This window comes from Archocentrus centrarchus, chromosome 14, assembly GCF_007364275.1.
Source record: "Archocentrus centrarchus isolate MPI-CPG fArcCen1 chromosome 14, fArcCen1, whole genome shotgun sequence".
Classification (NCBI taxonomy): Eukaryota; Metazoa; Chordata; class Actinopteri; order Cichliformes; family Cichlidae; genus Archocentrus; species Archocentrus centrarchus.
In genome coordinates this window covers 22,382,259-22,404,753 of record NC_044359.1, presented here as the reverse complement: position 1 = coordinate 22,404,753, position 22,495 = coordinate 22,382,259, and the positions used below count along the sequence as shown (strand labels likewise).

The 22,495-nt window shown below is 40.4% G+C and overlaps 2 protein-coding genes across 2 annotated transcripts; one reads left to right on the top strand and one right to left on the bottom strand.

The window, feature by feature from the left end:
- Window positions 1–5: 5 nt before the first annotated feature.
- vsig10l2 (V-set and immunoglobulin domain containing 10 like 2) lies at window positions 6–11,991 on the top strand. The gene is made up of 13 exons (XM_030745618.1): window positions 6–75; window positions 639–694; window positions 725–1,052; window positions 3,966–4,241; window positions 4,617–4,892; window positions 5,778–6,050; window positions 6,157–6,414; window positions 6,493–6,783; window positions 7,002–7,355; window positions 9,867–9,989; window positions 10,073–10,097; window positions 10,192–10,292; window positions 11,843–11,991. The coding sequence occupies exons 1-13, from the start codon at window positions 6–8 to the stop codon at window positions 11,989–11,991; spliced, it is 2,580 nt and encodes an 859-aa protein (XP_030601478.1).
- Window positions 11,992–13,477: 1,486 nt separating this feature from the next.
- On the bottom strand, window positions 13,478–21,406 carry chek1 (checkpoint kinase 1). Its single transcript, XM_030746121.1, has 14 exons — window positions 21,237–21,406; window positions 20,925–20,990; window positions 20,075–20,189; window positions 19,188–19,296; window positions 18,894–18,958; window positions 18,735–18,804; window positions 18,435–18,623; window positions 16,706–16,810; window positions 16,543–16,626; window positions 16,379–16,463; window positions 16,124–16,292; window positions 15,803–15,934; window positions 15,589–15,690; window positions 13,478–13,821 (listed from the first exon to the last, which is right to left on the bottom strand). Exons 2-14 carry the CDS (start codon window positions 20,987–20,989, stop codon window positions 13,729–13,731), a joined length of 1,383 nt encoding a protein of 460 aa, XP_030601981.1. The 5' UTR covers window position 20,990; window positions 21,237–21,406; the 3' UTR covers window positions 13,478–13,728.
- Window positions 21,407–22,495: the final 1,089 nt, after the last annotated feature.

Below are 22,495 nucleotides of genomic sequence, written 5' to 3'. Positions count from 1 at the left end.
ATACCATGGTGGCTCAACTGCTAGGACTGGCCGTTCTATATCTAACTACTAGTCTGGTCACTTTTGGGGCAAATGGTAAGAATCTTCCAGTGTCTGTGGATTTGTTTACACTCCTCCGATTAATCTGCTTCTGTCTAACATAATTTAAAATGGGCGATAAACTCAAATTAAGAGAAGTTCATTACTTGCAACGCTCTTGTAAAAATTTAGCATTTGAATTGCGTGACAGATATAGTTACATATCCTGAAGTATGTATACAACTTTTAGGTGTAAACGATGCAAAATATCAAATGTAACATTTCAGAATTGATAAAGCGAGCATAGTGGAGAACATATTTTTGGCAATTCTGTAATGCAGTTTTTTTGTGATTAGCAAATCCACTGATGCATCTGTAGTTATCTGGTTCTCATTGATCAAAATGATGGGACACAGGACTCTGTAAAGGACAAAGAGAGGCTATGGTAGTAAAAGATGTTTTACAAACTGGATGTAGAAATTAAGAAAAACTAATGGCTGGAATCTCTTGCTGCTACATTACACTGTCTCTGAAACTTATTGTGTAATCAATCCTGCGACTGAACACTGACCAGGCAAATGACACCACCATCTCCTGTTCCTTTACATGCATATTTGCCTGCATATCTTTGTATTGTCTCCCTTCTCCAGCCCTGCAGATCAACCCCAATGGTGAGGTGGTGTACAAGAATACCCAGATGTATGAGGTGGTGTACCAGGACGCCAGAGTGTATGGAGTAGTGGCCAAAGCCGTGATCCTGGAGTGCGGTCCCACTTTACCTGATATTTATATATGGAGCTTCACCAAACCTGGCACTGAAGCCATAAAAGCTGTAGTGTTTAATGTAGGACAAGGACCGAGGATTCAGAAGCTGGCTGAGACGCTGGGACAGCTGACGGTCATCTCAAACAGTGCAGCTGTAAGCATTGAGAACCTGGCTCTGGCTGCACATGGCTTATTCACTTGCCAGGCTTTCTATGACATAGAGAATGAGGCCAAAGTCTACTACTACTACGTGCACCTCGTTGTCCGAGGTAAGACTTCCTCTAGTCAGAAATGCTACCAATTCTTAGGCAGTAGCTGAAAGAGAGGCACAGCAAAGGACTCACATTCAGCCCAACAATGCCAATGTGGCAAATTTGTTTTACAAATTTTAAAATAGGAGAGTGAATTGAAAATTGAAGTTGGGCCTGGGGTTCTTCCAGCAGAAAACCAACCATTTGGATTAACAGCCACCTGCTCTAGTCTAAATTCATTAGATTAAGGATGCTATGAAAACCAAGGATGCCACAGGAACAGGACAGGAAATGGATTATTAGAACCAAAATCCTTTTTGAAATTTATTGATAAAATAATTATGTAACCCAAAACGTTGCTCAGTAAACTTGTTTAACATACACTGAACATCATAATAACCAATTTTCCTGAAGGTCTGGTTGCTGTTTTGGTTGTGAGATCAGACTGAGCAGTTTAAGAATAAAATAGAGCATGTTGGCAACCCTGTATAATGTAAACTAAAAATGGAAAATTATGTTATATAAGATGAGATACTGAGATATTTAATTACCGCTACTTACATGCATGATTTTTTAAAGCCATACTGGCCTGAAAACTATTATTGGGAATTGTTAGTTTCCTCACAATTGTGTGTTATTTCTGTCTTTTTGTGCATTGGCACAAGAGGAGAGGAAGCGACACAGTGCTGGCCCAAGCAGTTTCAGTGCTGGCCTAAGCAGTAGTCTTATTCTGTTCTATTTCAGCCAGTGATTGCAGTATAACTACAAACATCTGCAGTTTTGCAAACTACCCTAATACTGCTTTCAAGTGATACTGGATATTTGAGGCCAAAACCCCCCAAAAAGTAGCCGTGTGTGTCTGGTGGACAAAAACAAACATATTGCTAAACTGCAGTTTCTTTTGTCTTATCAGCCAAACGTATATGCCTATATTAACATATAATAACAGTATTCAAGGTACTTGCCAATTTTCTTTAAACTAAACTATGATACATCACATCTGCACAGAGTTAGACTATTTATTACAATAAAACCTACTGATATACTACAGGACAGATGGTTTAAAAAAATGGAGAAAATTGTAATTATATTGCATTTCACTGCTGTAGCTAAAAGCACTACAGCTCATCTGTTACACTCATTGTCTTCTTAACTTAGCATTTTAAATTTTTTAAGAAAAAAACTTAAAAACCTTTAGATGATTAGATTTAGATGATATGAGTCCACATGTGTTCCTGTAACTGGGAGACAGCTTAGCTTTACATTAAGGCTGGCAATAGAAGGAAACATAGATGGATCCATAAAGATGGATGCAGCCAACACAGATTAATTTCATCCTTTTAAAACCTTCCAGTATTGTTTTTTGTGGCCCAAAATCACCACATTTACATGAGAGGGTTGAGTACTAAGTTAATGCAAACTAGTTTGTTTGGCAAGTGAATCAATAGCCTGCACTGAGGTTTAACAAACATGTGATCACTAACCACAACATTAACTTGTCCGTGCTTTCAGGCATTTGACAATCATGGTGATAATGTAGGATCAAATGAAGCCCCAGACACAGGCCCAGAAACTAATCCATGACCAACTGGCAACCATTGGTTGTGAGGGACAAATAATTATTCCTTGACCGATTGTGAGCAGCTGTTGGAGGTTGACAGCAATTGCTGGGAACATGATAGTCCGAATCACACAGGCTGACAGACCAGTCAACCTGGATGGTTGCACCTTCATGAAACATGTTGGCTGCAGCACAGGTTTGCATTGCACCTTCTCGGGTTTTACTACTGCTCTGTCACTAGTTAGTGAGTATTTAGATCCGATAAGATTAGATTGAACTTTATTAATCCCTTTAGGAAGATTCCATCAGGGAAATTAAAGTTCCAGTAGCAGCTTTTATAGAGAGACAGACATGAAAATCTACAGGTAACTGTGGCAATCTGCTAGCAACCAAAGTAGTCACCGGCAGGTTTTCGGTGCAGCACCTTCTTTGCAAATTATTTCACCAGCGAGAGCCAGAAATCTCCAGGAACCAGTGACAACCAGTCTGGGGATACGCATGTTTTCATAGCAACCAGTGATTGTATCCCATCAAATATGGTGGACATGAATAAGTAATACTAGAAATTCACTCATCTCAACTTGAACATAGGCTTTTTGGACAGACTGTTAGCATAATAACTAAAAAAAACCCAAGTCTTATTATTTGTCAGATAATTGCAGTAAAAAAAACTACAGCACCGCTAACAGTGGTGAGGTCCAGGTCTAGAAGACAGTTAATAAATATAGCCACATGTGTCCCCAGCTGTCATAAAAGAATGGTAAATGGTAAATGGACTAGTTCTTATATAGCGCTTTTCTACTCAGATATGAGCACTCAAAGCGCTTACACAACACGTTCACATTTACCCCATGCACACGCATTCATACAAGCACTTCCATGATTAATTATTTAAGCTAAGTGCTTTAATCATCTAACATTCACTCACATTCACACTCCGACGGAATGGTCGGAGAGCAACTTGGGGTTAAGTATCTTGCCCAAGGATACATTGGCACGCAGCCTGCAGTAGCCAGGAATTGAACCACTGACCTTCCAATCAGTAGGTGACCTGCTCTACGTACTGAGCTACAGCCAGAAGGCTACTAATAGTATAGACCTTATTACAGCAGGTTTTATATAAATATATATATAAGAAAAAAATACTTCCTTACACAGTTGACACAAACAGAAAATCAACTGTAGCAACCAAATCACATTTGGCCTTTGTAGGAGTGGCACCTTTTTTTCCTTATTTTTTTTTTAAGCATTGACACTGGTTTAATTTTCAGGCCCCAAAGTTGCTGCTGGGGGGACCCTGCTGGCTTTGCTCTGTTTTTAAAATGACATTTCCAGTTACTGAACACTGTGTGTCTTCACATTAAATGCAGTCCCTGTCACTAAGCCTTACCTCTTGCTGAGTGATGTATCTCCAGTGGAAGGATCTACAATGTGGATGCGCTGCAATCTGGAAAATGGGACTGGACCAATCCAGTATGAGTGGCAACACGAGACTCGCAGCGGCAACATCACAATCATTGCACAGGGCAACAATAGCATTATCAATGTGACTGACGTCAACCGCAACCACACCGGCTGGTACCGCTGCGTGGCGAGCAATGCTGTCAACAGTGAGAGCTCTAACCGCTTGTGGCTGGACACCATTTGTGAGTTGCCAAACTTAAATCACTGTGGAGTTTCAAAAAAAAAAAAAAAAACTTGGTATCATTTCTACATTGTCAAAAAAAAAAGATGCAATTAATACAAAAAGGTTACAGTCCTTAAGAAGCAGAAATTGGTATTCTTTTGATGGTTTTCTGCCTAATTTAAACTTTTCTTTGGCATTTTCTGTGTGAACAATCAATAAATTGCAGAGAGGACATGCATTTGTCACACTCAGAGAAAATGTCATCATGAAAAAAATAGAATAACTTTGATGTAAGATTTCTTAATGAGTCAGCTTTTGTGGACTTTTTCTTTTTTTTCAAATACAGCAAAAGGTACCTCACATTAAATTTCACAGTGATGTTCTTTCTACTCAGATGGCCCAGACATTCCTAAGATAGACGTGACGCCGTACAGTATAACAGAGCGGGGTTATTCAGCTCTGGAGAGAGAGACTGTATCTTTGCTGTGTCAGGCTCAGTCCAATCCAGCCAGTCAGTACGTCTGGTTCTACAACAACTCCCAGGTCTACACCGGACCGCAGTACACCATCATCAAGATCCTCCGCATGCACACGGGCGACTATGCCTGCTTGGCTCAGAACACCTACCTTAACACCCGCTCCAAAAAAACCATCAGCCTTACCGTCTACTGTGAGTGCGACCTCTGATCTCAGACCGCAATATTAACCATCTCACTCCTCTGTCAATCCCTGCACTCTGTCCTACCCTTGTTGTTCTGTTTTGGTGCTGCAAGCAGTGTAAAAGAGTCAAATGTGATCAAATTGTTCAGATTTGACATTTTTTTCATCTTAGTTAATCCAGCATCTCTAACCTAGAACTGTCTCACTGGTCATTTCACCTGTCAGTGTAATGCAGAATCCTCCTTTTCTTTCTCTGAATTTCTTCTGACTCCCTTCAGCACATTGATTTGGTATGCTCTGAGAATTCCTGCTTGCTTCAAAAGCACCATGAATCATACACTTACACACCATCGGACCCCCCCGCATACACACACACACACACACACACACACACACACACACACACACACACACACACACACACACACACACACACACACACACACACAGCAGATTATGGAAGGCTTGCTGACCTGCTCTCTTGTTTGGACGATCTGGGAAGTTGATGGGACTCTCTGGCAGGTACCTTGCTGTGATGTCACAACCATGGCAAGCACTGGTTGGCTAGAAGGCTGGTGCTTGTTGTTCACTCTCCTTTTGGGTTTTGAGCACTTTGTGTATTTTTGCTGTATGCTAAAATCACATTTTCAGGAGAAATGAAAGGTTCTGAAGTACTGATGTCTATTCATGACATTCCCCTTCAACAGAAGAAAAAAAACTGCAAGTTAAATATATTTAATATGAAACAATATTTTTCTTCTTCTATAATTTTGGTATAATAATTTAAAAAACAACATCCTGAGCATTTTAACCATACAAGAACTTTTTCAGTCCCTGGTGGTCTCAGTTAACTTTGCACATCACTACCTTCTAGCTCCATATCTTATCCCCACAGATCCACCTGATGGCTCCCCTTCCTGTTCTGTGGAGCCGGCTCTGAATCACACCTCTCTGAGGTTGCTGTGCTCCTGGCCTGGTGGATTCCCCTCCCCTTCACTCCAATGGACTGGAGACCTGATACATGCCAACACAGGGCAGCAACCCAGTTCAGCCTCCAGCACTGCCTCCATCTTGCTGCCTTCTGGAGGCCTGATTTCTGACAGTTTGTTTACATGCATGGGCTCCCATCTTGCCCTGAAACAGTCAACACAGTGTACCACACACACATGTGAGTGCAGGAATGTCAACAAAAAATGAAAATAAGACAGATAATTTAGAGCAAAGTTTGTGTTCATCCATCTGAACATTTTTACATCTTACTTCTCCTCCATCAGATATTCCCCCTGCAGAGCCAGTGTGTTTTGCTTATGTGACCAGTGACAAACCGTATCTGATGCTATCCTGCTCCTGGGAAGGAGGGGCTCCAAAAGCCTTGGTGTGGTGGGAGGGCCCGGCGGGCCAGGGCAAAGGTGGAGAAGAAAACTCCAACATCCTGATCCTCCGCTATGGCACAGCTCGTGGTGGGAAACCTTACACCTGCCATGCTAAACATCCACTTCTGGTCCAAACCAAGACCTGCAATGTCACACTGGGTGAGTGCACAGTCTCACTGTACAACAAATAGCACATATAAATTGTTAAATAATTAATCTGTGCATTGTCACGTGTAGAGGCCCCTGTGCTGCAGACGCAGCGCAGAGTCGTGACTGTGTATGAGGGGAGTGACGTCCAGCTTACCTGCAGTCTGAGAACCAACTATCTTCCTGTCAATGAAATCACCTGGTTTAACAATCAGGGTGTTGGTGTCCAGGACACCTCAAAGTACCTGCTTCTGAGAACGTCTGCATGGGCCAATCTGACTGTGAGGGACACAGATGAAACTCAAGACAGCGGCGAGTACAGGTGCTCCACTTCCAACGCGGTGGGAGGAACTGAAATCAACGTCACTTTAGTTGTCAATAGTAAGAATCATTAATCATTTTTAAAATTTTCTTATTGTTGAATGTAAGATGAAGCTACTAAACCGACCTCTCATGACTATAATATACTGTATGTAAAGTTGCAGTCAGCAAAAAAAATGAGCATGAAACACAATAAGCTATATAATTAGTTATGAAACCTTCATCATACAGAAGTCATACAAACATTAATATTTCCAATTCTTTTATCTTTGTATCAGAGCACCCCATGCCACCCAATGCAACCCTGGTCAGAGTGGTGTACATCAACCGACAGCGTAATGAGGTGGAGCTGGAGTGGGTGGTAGAGAAAGAGGAAGCAGGAGGTTGGACAGGTTTCTTCTTGGAGCATCGATGGTTGTCTGAGCGGCCGCAAAGGAAAGGAAGCAGCAATGGTTCAAGTGAGCAAGTGAAAGAGAAGGCTGGTCCCACAGAATGGGACCGTAAAATCATCCAGGATCCAGCTGTCAGGATTCACACAGTGGGGAGTCTGACGCCAACAGCTACCTATCAGTTCCGCATCATACCGATCAACCACCGCACTGTCGGACACCCTTCTGCTGCAAAGACTCCAGGTATAGGAAATGGAAGACATATGAGACTTTTGGTAAAAAGCTGAGCAAAGGGGGGGGTGTAAATAAAAATACCTTACCAAGCTGACAATAAAAAGAGGCAGAAATGTATTAGAAATGAACTGCGTTAAAAGGTGTGTTACAGTGGTGATTGATCTCATTTACTTTCTCTTAGCGAACTGGAATGAAGTCTGCTCCTTTCTCCAAATATACAAAATGTAGTTAAACCAGAGAGTTCTATTTTGTTCTCGTACATTGCCAAATCATTGCGGCAATAGGGCTCTGACTTGCAGTGGGCAGGGTTTCCTTTCAAACATTTATTCACCCATAAATGTGAGAGAGCTTTGTTAGACCCCTCGCTTTGGTGTTCAAGAACTCTATGGAGGGTAACAGCAGATTTTAATTCCCCTTATTTGGTCATTCCTACTGAGGATTGATGGAGTCCAAACTCTTTAGAGATGGTTCTGAAACCTTTTGCAGCCCAATGAGCATAAATATATATATTTTTTTTGTGGGGTATTCTGAAATCTCCTTTGATTGTGCCATGAATCACTTCCTTAAAGATGTGCTGTTAACTTTGCTAAAACCCAGTTCTTTAAATAAAAACAAGCACCCACTCAGGGATTGAAAACTTCTGAATCTACTTTAAAATGTACTCCTAATCCTAGATGTTCACGGTCTAGTATTTTTGTCTCACTTGTTTAATATTGTTCTGTTTTCCTTTACTTGTGTTAAAATCAGATGATGCTTCAGGTCATTTTTTTATGCACAAATATAGAAAATCTTTCAAGCACCATTTTTAATGATGAGATACAAACTTTATTAATGCTGTTGTCATGTTTTGAATGCTGTTACAATGTCTAATAATGTTTTTCCTTTTTTTTGTTGTTATCCACTCAGGTGAAAGACTCAAACAAAAACATATGCAAACAATGACACACACACCTCATCACACATGACCCACTTCCTCATTACCTTCTTCTTTTCTGTCCCCCTGACCTTCCTTTGAATTCACCCTGTGTGCTTCTCCTTGTGATAATTGTATCACACTGTATTGCATTATTGTAGGAACTGACTGTTCTGAATAAGCCAGATGTTTGTTTAGGGTGCAGAAAGACTTGATTAGAGAGAAGTTTATATCATCATCATGGGCATGAATGTCAGGGTAATTTTGGGTTTTTCAATGATTTCTTTGAACTGTTCTTTTTCCAGGGTGTAATGGTTGTACAGCAAACAACTTTGATGACTAAACAAGACTTGGGTGGACAAGTTTGAATTTATTTTGGATTTTCTCCAATCCACACAGGATCAAAATTATACATACAGGCTCAAATATATACATACACTCACTTAAATCTTTTAATAAGTGGCGCTCAAGGTTGTACAATGTCTTTTAACTTGACAAGGGATAGCCCTGTTAACTTCTAATTACTGAGCATGATTGATTACAACTGGTAGTTTTTCATTGCCAGCATAAAAATGATTTGTTTGACAGAACTTACTGAATTGGCCAATACTCAGAACAATGGAAAAGTCCAAGGAACTCAGTGAAGATCTAAGAAGGAGAATTGTAGATTTACAGAAGTTGGAAAGGTCTCTTGGAGCAGTTTATAAACAATTGCAGATTCCAAGATCATCAGTTCAAACAAATGTATGTAAGTACAAGTTATTCAGATGTGTCACCACTTTGTCAAGGTCTGGAAGAAGACCAAAACTGTCACCCTCTGATGAGAGGAAACTGGTTAGGATGTGCAGGAATCACAGAGACTCAAGCCTACCATGAACTGGAAACTGCAGGAAAACATTATTGTCCACAGAAATGTCAGTTATATTTCACCATGAACTGAGAGGGTGCCGACCAAGAATGAAACCCCGATCCAAACTCAGTGCTTTCAAGCTCGAGTGGAGAAAAGATTTATGGTCAGATGAGACGACCAATTCTACCAAGAAGAGGGGTCAAATATCCAGAAGCTTGTTGATGGCTACCAGCTGTATCTGTTGGAGGTGCAACTCACTAAGGGACATATAACCAAATATTAGTGAGGCGTATGTATATATTTGAGCCTGCATATATACTTTTGATCCTTTATGGATCAGAGAAACTCCAAAATAAATTCTAACTTGTGTACCCAATTCTTGTTTTTTAAAGTCATTAAAGATGCATGCTTACAATGATTCTGCCCTGGAAAAAGAACAAATCAAATGAATGATTAAAAACCCCAAATTACCTTGACATTCATACCCATGATGTAAACTTCCCACCACAACTATAATGTGGTAGGACGGTCCAGTGGTTTTCAACCCATGTGCGAATGATTGAATGAACCCACAATGTTAAGTTCATCAGAGTTTTATCATCACGGGATAATGGTACAGTGACAGTCATGACTTTGATACACCTCGTGCTACAAGAACAGCACAGACCTGGGTTGAGAACCACTTCCGATACTGAACGCCAGCCGTGTTTTGACAGATTTGAACTCTTTTGCAATGTGTAACTGTGATCTGTTGCAGCGGAACCACACTACAATGTGTACCCTGCTGTGATCGGAGCAGCTATCGGTGGGATGCTCTTTGCAGCCATTCTTACAGTTCTGCTGCTCATGTACATAATCCGCAACCGCAACAACAATCCTCGTGAGTTCACCGCAAATGAGCGCCAGTATCCTGCTGTCCTGTTTGGAATCACTGTGACATTAATGTTCTCTTTTCTCCCCTAGGACTACATGACTTGTTGTTTGGCAGGTGAGTATCTGGATATATGCCTATAAAAATAACAATCATTTTGTGTTTGCAGTTATCGCTACAGATGTGCCATTGCATCATTTTCTGTTGCCAGGCAACACAGCCAGTCGAGAGAAAATATCAACTTCCCAGAGGATGAAGTGGTCAGCAGGTCAGAGGGAGGAATAGAGGAGACTGATAGATCACCCAGTCCAGGCAAGATGAACACACTTTATATGTATATTTGTATAACTCTACAGGGACAATACACAGATATATACACTGGGTACGGAAAGTATTCAGACCCCTTTGAATTTTTCACTCTTTGTTTCATTGCAGCCATTTGCTAAAATCAAAAGAGTTCATTTTACTTCTCATTAATGTGCACTCAGCACCCCATCTTGACAGAAAAAAAACAGAAATGTAGAAATTTTTGCAAATTCATTAAAAAATAAAAACTGAAATATCACATGGTCATAAGTATTCAGACCCTTTGCTGTGACACTCACATTTAACTCACATGCTGTCCATTTTTTCTGATCCTCCTTGAGATGGTTCCACTCCTTCATTGAAGTCCAGCTGTGTTTAATTAAACTGATTGGACTTGATTAGGAAAGACACACACCTGTCTATATAAGACATGTCAGAGCAAATGAGAATCATGAGGTGGGAGAAAGTTCCACAAAGTCAACTATCACTGCAGCCCTCCACCAGTCGGGGCTTTATGGCAGAGTGGCCTGATGGAAGCCTTTCCTCAGTGTAAGACATATGAAAGCCCGCATAGAGTTTGCTAAAAAACACATGAAGGACTCCCAGACTATGAGAAATAAGATTCTCTGGTCTGATGAGACACGATTGAACTTTTTGGTGTTAATTCTAAGTGGTACGTGTGGAGAAAACCAGGCACTGCTCATCACCTGCCCAATACAATCCCAACAGTGAAACATGGTGGTGGCAGCATCATGCTATGGAGGTGTTTTTCAGCTGCAGGGACAGGATGACTGGTTGCAATTGATGGAAAGATGAATGCGGCCAAGTACAGAGATATACTGGAAGAAAACCTCTTCCAGAGTGCTCAGGACCTCAGACTGGGCTGAAGGTTCACCTTCCAACAAGACAATAACCCTAAGCACACAGCTAAAATAACAAAGGAGTGGCTTCGGAACAACTCTGTGACCATTCTTGACTGGCCCAGCCAGAGCCCTGACCTAAATCTAATTAAGCATCTCTGGAGAGACCTGAAAATGGCTGTCCACCAACGTTCACCATCCAACCTGATGGAACTGGAGAGGATCTGCAAGGAAGAATGGCAGAGGATCCCCAAATCCAGGTGTGAAAAACTTGTTGCATCATTCCCAAGAACACTCATGGCTGTACTAGCTCAAAATGGTGCTTCTACTCAATACTGAGCAAAGGGTCTGAATACTTATGACCATGTGATATTTCAGTTTTTCTTTAATAAATTTGCAAAAAATTTCTACATTTGTTTTTTTTTTTTTTGTCAAGATGGGGTGCTGAGTGCACATTAATGAGAAATAAAATGAACTTTTTTGATGTTAGCAAATGGCTGCAATGAAACAAAGAGTGAAAAATTTAAAGGGGTCTGAATACTTTCCGTACCCACTGTAGAACTATAAAGAACATTCCTGATGGCCTTCACAGAAGTGACAGAATAATTTTTAAGCAGCATGTTTCAGCTGTCAAGACTAAAAATCTTAATGCACAGCTGCTTTATCTGCTGAACTCTGACATTTCCATTTTTCCAGGTCCAGCCATGGCTCTGCCCCGGGCATCGTCACCCCTCACCTCCTCACCCATGAGTGCCACCCCCACAACTACCAGCCAAGCCCCTCCCCCAGGAGACGATAATGAGCCAGTCAGCGTCACCATCACCGTCAAGGCCACAGGCTCATAGCCCGACTCTTTCAGCTGTAATTTATAGTACTTTGTGAACGTCTCGAGTTACCCCTCATTTCTTTCTATTTTGCTTCCAGGCTTTCTTAAAGCGGTCTTTAAAAAAAATGACAATAGTTCTTCGGGCTTTCTGAAGGTCCTTCAATTTTAATTTTAATTTGGACACTCATTTTCAGTCCAGTCCTTGTACCTGACCATTTTCAGAGGAATGTTTTGGTTTGTTTGATAACTTAATACTGACCTATAAATTATTCCAGCATAAATAAGTCATGTAACTCAAGGGATGAATCAGTGTAGAGTCTACATATAACAGGCAACTTAAATTTTTTAATTCCATTTTTAGGCAGTTACTAATTTGCTCCAATTTCTTCAGTTGAATCTATAAAAATGCCCAAAAAAACCCCACAGTTTGACAGGCATAAAATAGTATTTTTTTTTTTTTTTATCAACAAGGTGATTCCCAAAGAGCTATTAGCCAAAAACCTGGCATATCTCAGAGTACAGCGCATCCTAAAAAAAACTGAGAAAACTGGACAAGTTGAGGAAAAAAAGACGTGGAAGGCCCAAAAACTGAAAAAAGGCTAAGGTATGCCAAATTACACACAAAAAATGGACTGAAAGTCAGTGACAACAGGTGGATGGATGGTTATGGACTAATGAATACAAAATTTGAAATCTTTGGTTCAAATTGTTAATATGTATGAAACAAGTCAGGAGAGAGGCTCAACAGTGTGTTTATATCCATCTATAGCACATGGTGGAGGCTCTTTAGAATTATAAACTGTTTTTGCCTCATGTTATATATTTCCATGTATGCTTGTACATTTCAATAAATTGGTGCAGCCATTTCCAATTTTCCCAGAAAAATTTAAAGAAATGAGGGGCGTTTGTGACTGTTCTTGTTGACAGTTTACGCAGTCAGGAAGTGGACTGTTACTTTTATTGCATTGCAATTTGCAGGTTTTTTTCTTTTCCTCATAGACCTTTCACTACATAACCAACCATCACTTAAGCATGAACCCAAGCGAATCTGAATAATATGACATGCCAGAAAAACTGTTTTTGCAGGGTTCCCACAGCCCCTGCTGCTTTCTTATTTAACAGACTTACTGTGCTCACTTTTAGATTCTACTATAGCAGCTCTGCCATTTTTGTCTTATACTAGAATTCAGAATCAGCTCACTTTCTGAAACAAACCATTTAAGCTCCTCTTCCTGCCCCTCACAAATAGAAGCTTTGACCATCAGGTTAGTGGGGTTTCTGCACTCACAGCTAGAATTGTGCCTGAGATCATAATAAAGATACCACCTTAAAAAAAAAAAAAAAAAGACATCAAATGGAGCTAAGAGTAGAAAAAGCATTTTGAACAGTCTGCATCCCAACCTGTGTAGCGGCAACAACTGGGCTCATCTCTAATCTCTAATCTAACACTATTCTGTGTTCACTGAGTGAATTTCTCATAAAACACTCACAAAGTTGGTCTTTTAAGATTTTATTCAAGACTTTGGACTGTTTACACATAATCGGAACACATCAGTCTTCAATCATAACACATGTATGACACATACACACTTTCAAAAACTAAAATCTATTTGAGGACTTAACCGAAGTTTTTTCCGCCCTCTAACACAAGGATAGAAAAACAGCAGAATACATTTAAACATCAACACAAGTAAATATATACAGGTTTGTCTCTCCAAAGGCCATGCTAGAACGGGTTTGTGTGTAGATCTGCTCACTAGACAGGGACCAAAACCTTCTGAGTGCTGATTATGTCACCGAGCTTCTGCTTGATCTTCACAAAGAGACGCTTAAACTCCAAGCCGTCACCCTGGAAACAGACACACGCATGAATGTCAGCAACTGTTTGAGGAAAACACACTGAGCACAGTGTACTCCTAGAACTGCTCATTCTGCGATTAAGACCAGTGGGTTTCTGCTGGTACTCATGAATTCTGCTACAATTTGTCTTTCAATAAAGACCTTTTACAAATAAAATATTGAAACATGAACTTGTGGACTGACAGGAAAATCATTTACTGGACATTTTTACTTGCAGTGCTACATCAAACAACAACAAACATGTTTTGACTGCAATTCGCTCTCATAGTGCAATTTCTAATTCAGTTCATTTCTAATACACTGCTCAAAAATATTAAAAAGGAACACTTTGAAAACACCAGAAGTCAATGGGAAAATCATGCTGGATATCTACACTGATATGGACTGGGTAATGTGTTGGGAATGAAAGCATGCAACATTGATGGAAACGAAAATCATCAACCCTGAATTCAAAGACAGTTCGAAAATCAAAGTGAAAAAAATAATGCAGCAGTCTAGTCCATTCAGCAGAAATTTCATTGCAGCAACTCAAAAATGGTACTCAGTGGTACTTGTTTTGCCCCCACGTGCTTGCATGCACGCCTGATAACATTGGAGCATCCTCCTAATGAGACAATGGATGGTGTCCTGGGAGATCTCCTCCCAGATCTGGACCAGGGCATCACTGATATTCTGGAAGGTCTGAGGTAAAACTTGGCAGGACTAGATGGGAAACAATGTCCCAGAGGTGTTCTACTGCATTTAGGTCAAGCGAGTGTAGGGGCCAATCAATGGTACTGTTGGAAAAAATGTCAGCGGCCTCCACTTGTAAAACCATTCCTGTTTTGGGGGTTGTCTCGTTGACGCCCCTCTGGTGCACCTGCTGTCAATTTCATTAACACCAAAGCAGCTGAAACTGTTTAACAACACCCTCTCCTACTTAATCGACCAGATCAATATCCCAGAAGTTTAATTGACTTGATGTCATACTCTGATTAAAAAGTGTTCCTTTAATTCAGTTTTTGTTTAAATATAATGTGCTTCAGTGTTAACCCTGTTTTTCTAAGTTGATGTCTGTTTAAATATGGGCATAATTAAAAGACTATTTGTTCAGTCACTCAGTGTGAAAGACTTTTCTTTATGATTAAAAACAGCTGATACATGTAACCTATTTCTACTTAGATTTGTGGAAAATACCTATTGTAATAAACGAGTAATTCAGATTCATGTAAGATTATTTGCTCCTCTGTTGCTGCTTCTTCACTTCTTTTCCCTTTTGAAATTTAGAAGAACAGGTCATATTATTTGTCACATTCACGTGGAAAAGAAAGCTTTCAAAAGACTCCATACAGTCCTCTGAAAAGTACATCCTTACAACTTCCACAGGAATTAAGAGGGTAAGTAGCAGCCAGGTGCAATTTAACATTCGATTAAATGATCATCAGCAAGTGTGAGCTCTTTGGTCTTGTTTTGAACTCACAGGACCCAGGCACCCTGCAGTTACTAAGTCATCCATGAACTTCTCTGTATACCAAAGTATTCTAGAGTCAAATGTGAGACCATTTATCCAACAGCTAAAGCTCAACTGAAATTGGGCAACAGGACAATGATCCCAAGCACAGCAGCAAATCTATAACAGAATGGCTGAAAACTAAACGAATCAATGTGTTGCAACGGTCCAGTCAAGTCTGCACCTCACTGTGGGTTTTAGTGGATAAGATGTCAGAACTTAAATATGGTAAGGGATTATTCATGTTAGAGAAATGGTAAAACCTACCATAGAAAGTCTGAAGTCCAGCAGCACTCTCTGATTCATATCCAACAAATGAACTTTGAAGATGAGCTTAGTATTGCGCTTATCCAGTGTGCTCAGAGTCACCTAAAGAGCAGAAAAAGCCTCCTTAAAATAAAGTGAGTTATGATCTGAAGCAGCTAAGATGGCTCTGGAGGCTGTAAGTATTCAAATCTTGTATGTTGGAATATAGATGTACCTGTTTGTTGCTGGTGAGCTTGAAGCCAAGTCCCAGGCCTTCACAGACATCTTTCAGGGCAGACAAGGAGTCATCAGCACTGACAGTAGTGAAGAACCGTGTCATTCGCCGCACTAATCTCTGCCATGGCGACTATGGACAGAAAAAAAAAAAAAGAAAGAAGTGGGGACATGTCAGCACTAATGCATTTTTTGTTTTTTTGTTAAAATTTGGATGTTTTTAAATCAAAAGCTAACAAAAAAAGTTGTTCTTCATGTGCTACTTAAAATAAAATAAAATAAAATAAAGTGAAACTAATGCAGCAATGAATATGTAAATTACCTGACTGGCTCCTGGTGTGCCTAGTAACTGACTACCCAGTAACATATGCTCAGGTTTGGCCGGCTGGGAGAAGCTGACTTGACCATCATTTTGACTAATTAACAACATGGCTTCCCAGCCACAGGCCACCAAGTCAGGCTGAGAGCTGGAAATCTGCATCCTGTCATCACTGCAGAAAGAGGAAGATACTCTTAAGATGCAAACAGGACAAATAAATAAACTGAGTTAAAATAAGAGGAAACACAAAGATCTGACCTGTTGGTCCGAGATATGAGTGCTGCTTCAGATCGAAGACTGTGGTTCCCTCCTGAACGCAGAGAAGTTGGTGGCTGCTTCACTCCTACAGAGACGGGCAGACAAGTATGACTACAGTGAACACTGAAGATGAACTCACCTGTTAACCTGACATTAGGACTTGCCTTCTGTAAACCAGCGGTCTTTCTGGATGTCTGTGATGGTGATGCGTGTATCTGGACTGGCCAGCAGCAATTTGGATAACAAACCTAAAAGAAAATAGTTATATATGAACAAAATAACATTTAAAATGTGCAGCAATTAAACTAACAATAGTTTGGGACTCACTAAGAGGAAGTGGTTGTATTTTCTTCCAAGGAGGTAGATATGTTTTCTTCTGAAGCCAGTCTGTGAACTCCTGGCAGCTCTCGGTTGGCTGGTCCCACGGCAACTCTAACAAAGAAACCACAAAAAGACGCCAACAAAATGTTTCCACACATCAACTACACCGACAAAAGTAATGCAAGAAGTGATGGAAGAAATACTTCAGGACGGATTTACACTTTTTCTAATAGTGCTCCCACTCAAGGTGCTTAGGAACTTTTACACCTGCACCATCGAGAGCATCATGCGTGGGAGCATCACCACCTGGATGGGAAACTGCACCAAGCAGGACTTCATGGCCCTAAAAAGGGTGGTTCATTCAGCTGAACGGACCATCAGAACCACCCTCCCCAACCTGCAGGACATTTACACCAAGCAGTGCAGGCTGAGGGCCATGAAGATCCTAAAACAGCCCAGCCACCCCGGACACTTCTCTCTCTTCTCCCTGCTCCCATCAGGCCGGCGTTACCGCTGCCTGAGGATTAAGACTGAAAGGTTGAAGAAGAGTTTTTACCCACAAGCCATCCGTCTGCTCAACTCTGAGCCCTAACTGGACCATTATTGCACAATGTAAATATTATAATTTATAAAAGTGTGTATAGTGTATAGTATATAGAGTATAGTGTATAGTGTGAATTACTTTTTTTATTTTTATTCTTCTTATTTATATGTGTGTGTATATATGGTTGCAGGTACAAAATACATTTCACTGTGCATTGTACTGTGTATAACTGTGCATGTGACAAATAAACACTATCTTATCTTATCTTATCTAGTGTTGGAGTGTTGTCTGATGTTTAAGTGTGTACAATATATACACTGCATTTGGAAAAACCCCTCAATCTACAGTCAGCTTGTAGTGTCACTTTCTTTTACTTTTACAGTGAAATGGTGGAGCACCGAGTGTTTTCGCTGTACAGCAAAAGAGGGCATGGCAACACATGGCAGTCCTGTCATGTAAGCCCTGCAACAGGCTGGCGACCTCTACAGGCTGTACCCTGCCTTTCGCCCTATGACATCTGGGATAGGCTCCAGCCCCCCACAACCCTGAACAGGAAGGAAGGAAGGAAGGAAGGATGGATAAATGAGAAAAAAAAAAGGACTCAGTATAGATCTAATCACACTACTGCAGAGATCATGAGAACCTCACTGCAAGAAAAGGCTTCAAGATCATTAAATTACCTTGTGTCTAGAATATGGTAAAGTCTGAAACCAATTCTTAAGAGTACAGCATTTGAAAATCTGACAAAACAGATAACAGACATGTGATCACAACATTTCAACACTCTGCACACCCTGACCTAAGAAGTATCCCACGCTCACCCACTGCTGACTTGAAACAACACGTCATGCTCCAGAGATTGGTTAATAATTAAATCCCACCCACTGTAAAGTTGAGCCAATGTCAGATTGAAGACAGAAGCAAAGAGTAAAGATGGTCTTGTCTGATATCAGGTAGAAATATGACAGCAACAGATGAAGAAATTGTAAGTTGCTGAATCACGTTTATTGAGTTCAGCACATGTCAATTAAGTAATTTAATCAAATGCAAAGTCAAACACCACAACAACCATTTGCAGCTTAAAAAATGGCCCGTGTTGACCGAACAGCTCTGATATCATCACCTTCACAATGTCAAAGATATACTTTATTGGACTACAGATGTGTATAATCTTCAGATTTAGGATCTTACCACCAGCCAGCATGGCAGTGAGCACTATCCCACAAGCCCAGATATCTGCAGGCTGAGCTCTGTACTCAGTTTGGCTCAGAAGCTCCGGAGCCACGTAGGGAAGAGTCCCACACAGTCGATTCAGAAGGCGCTCTCGCCCTTTAAAACGGAACATGGTTGCCAAGCCGAAATCTGTCAGCTTCAGGTTATCTAAAGGTAAAAAAAAAAGAAAAAAGAAAAAAAATCAACCCCAGAAGTCAGTGGTTATATAAAAAAAAAAGATAATGCTTTGACACTTTGATAAAGATTGCATTTCTTCACCTTTGTCATCCAGCAAAATGTTCTCTGGCTTTATGTCTCTATGTGTGATGCCAAAATCATGGAGATACTCCTGGAAAGGAAAAAAAAAGAGGGGGGGACTGAATAACAGCAGAAACATACACAGAAGGTCACATCAACTCAGGGACTTTCTTTACTCACCACAGCCGATATTAGCTGCTGGAAAAACCTATGAGCATCCTTTTCTGCCATCCCGACATCAGGCTCTGAAAAGAACGTAAAAGAAGAAAGAGCAAGACTGAAGTCAAATGTTTGCATAGAATAAAAGAAAAATTATGGAAGACTTGAGATTTAATTCAGCCAGGATGAAATCGTGAAGTCATGCTAAGCATAGCTGAGTAAAATAAGTTCCAGTTAATCTAAATGTCAAATGAATACAACAAGCAGGAAAGGTTAAATCAGGAATCCAAGATTTTCTTGTCAAATGTGACTCACCGATCCGGTCAAACAGCTCTCCACCGCTGCAGTACTCCAGGAAGAGATAAACAGTAGATCCTTCCTTCCGATGGCCAAAAAAGCGTACGATGTTGTCATTTTTGACCATCTACAAAACATAAGTGCACAAACAGAAAGCATAAAACAGTGCTCTTGGCTAACATTCCTATTTAAGAGGTAGCTTAAGAACTTAAAGCTTTCAATTAATTTTACAACACAGAAACAATATAATTCCAAACAAATTCCTTACAGTAACTTGCAACTGTGTCATGACAGCACCAAATGATAGTCAGCCAGATATTTATAATCTACAAACTCCAGTAATTTTCTCAAATTATCTCCATGATTCCTACTAGCATTGATAACAAATGTCAGGCCTTTATATTTCAGTCAGTATGAAGTACCACAGCTAATAATTGTAATACTTTGGTTCTCTGATTTTCAAACCTTTAGTACCCAAAGAACATCATTTTGAGTGAGCCAGAATAAGCAGACACAGCTGTATTCTTAACTTTAGCTTTGACCAAATTTTCTCAACAGATGACACCATCAAGCTGACATCTTCAGTTCTCCTGAGGCTAGAAAACAGCTGGTTTTCACAATACTAACAATCTGACAGATTTTTTTTTCTTTGTATCTATTTTGTATTTTTATCCAATTCCCACCTTCTGACAACAGTGTAAACAAGCTGCAGCTCTCACCGATGTAAGTCTTAAATAATTTTACGGGGAATGAGAGCATACAAAGTAGAGATTTAGCAAATTAACATGCAAATGCTTATTGCATTAATCTATGGCTTTAAGGCACACTTGGGCTTGTTTCACAGCACACCACTGGCAAACTCCTGCCTTAAGTCATACTAACTGTGCTGAAGGTCATGGACGTACCTTATGGATGCAGACCTCCTTCTTAACATTTTCAGCACACTCTTTCGCCTGCGAGGTATCGATCACCTTCACTGCTACTGCCTCCTCCGTCTGTCTGTTCACCAGTAGCCTCACTCTGAGATCATCAACACAAAGAGGAAAGAGCAGTTAGCTGAAAAAGAGAAAACACCTCCCACATAGCATGGAGCTTTTTTTTTTGGTTATTTTTTCCACAACTTTAAAACTCACCAAGAAAGTTTTGCAATATGAGAAGCGAGAAAGAGTCATTCCAAGGTAAAGTTTGCATTAAAATTCAGAAACTTGTTTAGTTTTTCCCTTCGTACAGTAACATTAACATATTTAGCAAAGCCATGCAAAATGTTGCCTTCATACTATGAAACTTTTCAGAGTTACAGGCCCTCAGAGAGGACAGAGTGGGTCAAAATTTTGTACTTTTTAATTTGTGATTTTCTTCAAACCCATTTTGTAACACCAGCTCCCAAGACTCACAATCTAAAACCAAAAAGCTGTATTTGTTCAGCAGCCCCCCCACCCCGTTCTACAACCAAATTTGAACATCAATATCATATCATAGTCTGAAAGGCACCAATTTAATGTCAATGATTTGATCAAAACAAGTCATAGCACATTATAGGTCTCCTTTTACCTACATTTACATACCAGGTTCATTTTATAGTCATAATTCCTTCTGTGTCTAACTGTGATGGGCTCAGGTGGGAGGAAATAGCTGACAGTAGTCACTGATTTTTTTTTTTTGGTGTCTGTCATGATCCCATGGCACAGATAAAATCCTTGTGTGATGGCTATGACTAACTAGCTGACATTTTAAGGGATAAAAGAAGCTTCATACTCTCCGTAGGCTCCTTCTCCCAGAGTCTGAACAAGGTCCCAGTCCTGCACGAAAGGCACCGCCATGCTAGAGACAAACACACAAACACACTTTTACACGCTAATATTTACTTATGAATCCATTATTTTCTTAACACAGAGTCCGCATCTTCCAATGAGTCTTCATAGGACAACAGTCTGACCCGCTTACCGGTCAGAACCTTTCTTTGCAGTGGTGGAGGAGGAAAGAGTGCTGTTAATGTCATGATGCTCTAAGGAACACAAACTCGGTCGCGCAAAGGAAAAAACACACGTATATGAATAACTGCCCTACCTGCTCAGCCTTTTCTCACAGCAGCGTTTGACACATGCAGGTCTCCACAAAGCTCACGCACACTCCTTCATCCTGGTGCAGCGACTGCTGAAGATTTGACACAAATTTGGCGCGTGGTTGTTTTACCACAGACAACTTCCGCTTAGTCGTCATTTCCTCATTGTCTTCTTCTACGCCTCGTCTGTTTTTCGTGTTGCATTATCGCCTCCTGTTGATACAGTTTTAAAACTGTTGCTGCTGCGTTGTATTTTTGTACATAACAATGTTGAATTGTAGCATTTATTTATGCGTAGATTTTTAAAAGGTATATATTTTGTTTATATATACCGAGGACTGCCTTGATACTTTGATTTGTTACTGTAGGTTTTCTGCCAATCTTTATTTGTAGCATCCTTTGTTACAAATCACTGAGCAATATACACTCTCTGACCATAGTATTAGGTACACCTGTTCAACTTGTCAGTGCATCTAAAATGTATTTAGGCACGTAGACATGCTGAAGTTCAAACTGAGCATCAAACCAGGGGAAAATGTGACTGATCTGAGTATTTTAGATCTACTGCGGATCTGCTGGGATTTTTCCCACAAAATCATCTCTAGTGTTTACAAAGAATGGTTTGAAAAAGAGAAAATATCCAGTGAGCAGCAGTGCTCTGGGAGAAAATATCTTGTTGATGTCAGAGGTCAGAGGAGAATGACCAGACTGCTTTGAGCTGACAAGAAGCCAACAGAAACACAAATAACCACTTGCTACAACCATGGTATGCAGAAGAACATCCCTGAAAGCACAGCACGCTGTACCTTGAAACAGATGGGCTACAGCAGCATAAGACCACACTGGCTGTACCATATGAGCATTGTTTAAATACCACAGCCCACATGAGTATTGTTGCTGACCATGTCCATCCCTTTATGACCACAGTCATCTTCTGATGGATGCTTCCAGCAGGGTAATGCACCATGTCACAAAGCTCAGGTCACGTCAGACTGGTTTCTTGAACATGACACTGTACACTGTACTAAATGACCTGCACAGTCACCAGATCTCAATCCAACAGAGCACTTTTGGGTTGTGGTGGAATGGGAGATTCACATACAAATCTGCAGCAACTGTGTGATGCTATCATGTCTCTAAGGAATATTTCCAGCACATTGTTGAATCAATGTCATAAATAATTAAGGCAGTTCTGAAGGCAAAACGGGGTCCAATCCACTACCAACAAGATGAAACTACAACTTCGGGTTGGGGATGGATGGGG

Excerpts from the sequence above, each read along its gene's own strand:
- vsig10l2 (XM_030745618.1), top strand. The coding sequence starts at position 6 with ATGGTGGCTCAACTGCTAGGACTGGCCGTTCTATATCTAACTACTAGT. Across the intron at positions 4,893-5,777 it reads CATCAGCCTTACCGTCTACT|ATCCACCTGATGGCTCCCCT; the intron begins GTGAGTGCGACC and ends TTATCCCCACAG. Across the intron at positions 6,051-6,156 it reads ACAGTGTACCACACACACAT|ATATTCCCCCTGCAGAGCCA; the intron begins GTGAGTGCAGGA and ends CTCCTCCATCAG.
- chek1 (XM_030746121.1), bottom strand. The coding sequence starts at position 20,989 with ATGGCGGTGCCTTTCGTGCAGGACTGGGACCTTGTTCAGACTCTGGGA. Across the intron at positions 20,190-20,924 it reads GGAGAAGGAGCCTACGGAGA|AGTGAGGCTACTGGTGAACA; the intron begins GTATGAAGCTTC and ends TGATGATCTCAG. Across the intron at positions 18,805-18,893 it reads AGCAGCTAATATCGGCTGTG|GAGTATCTCCATGATTTTGG; the intron begins GTGAGTAAAGAA and ends TTTCCTTTCCAG.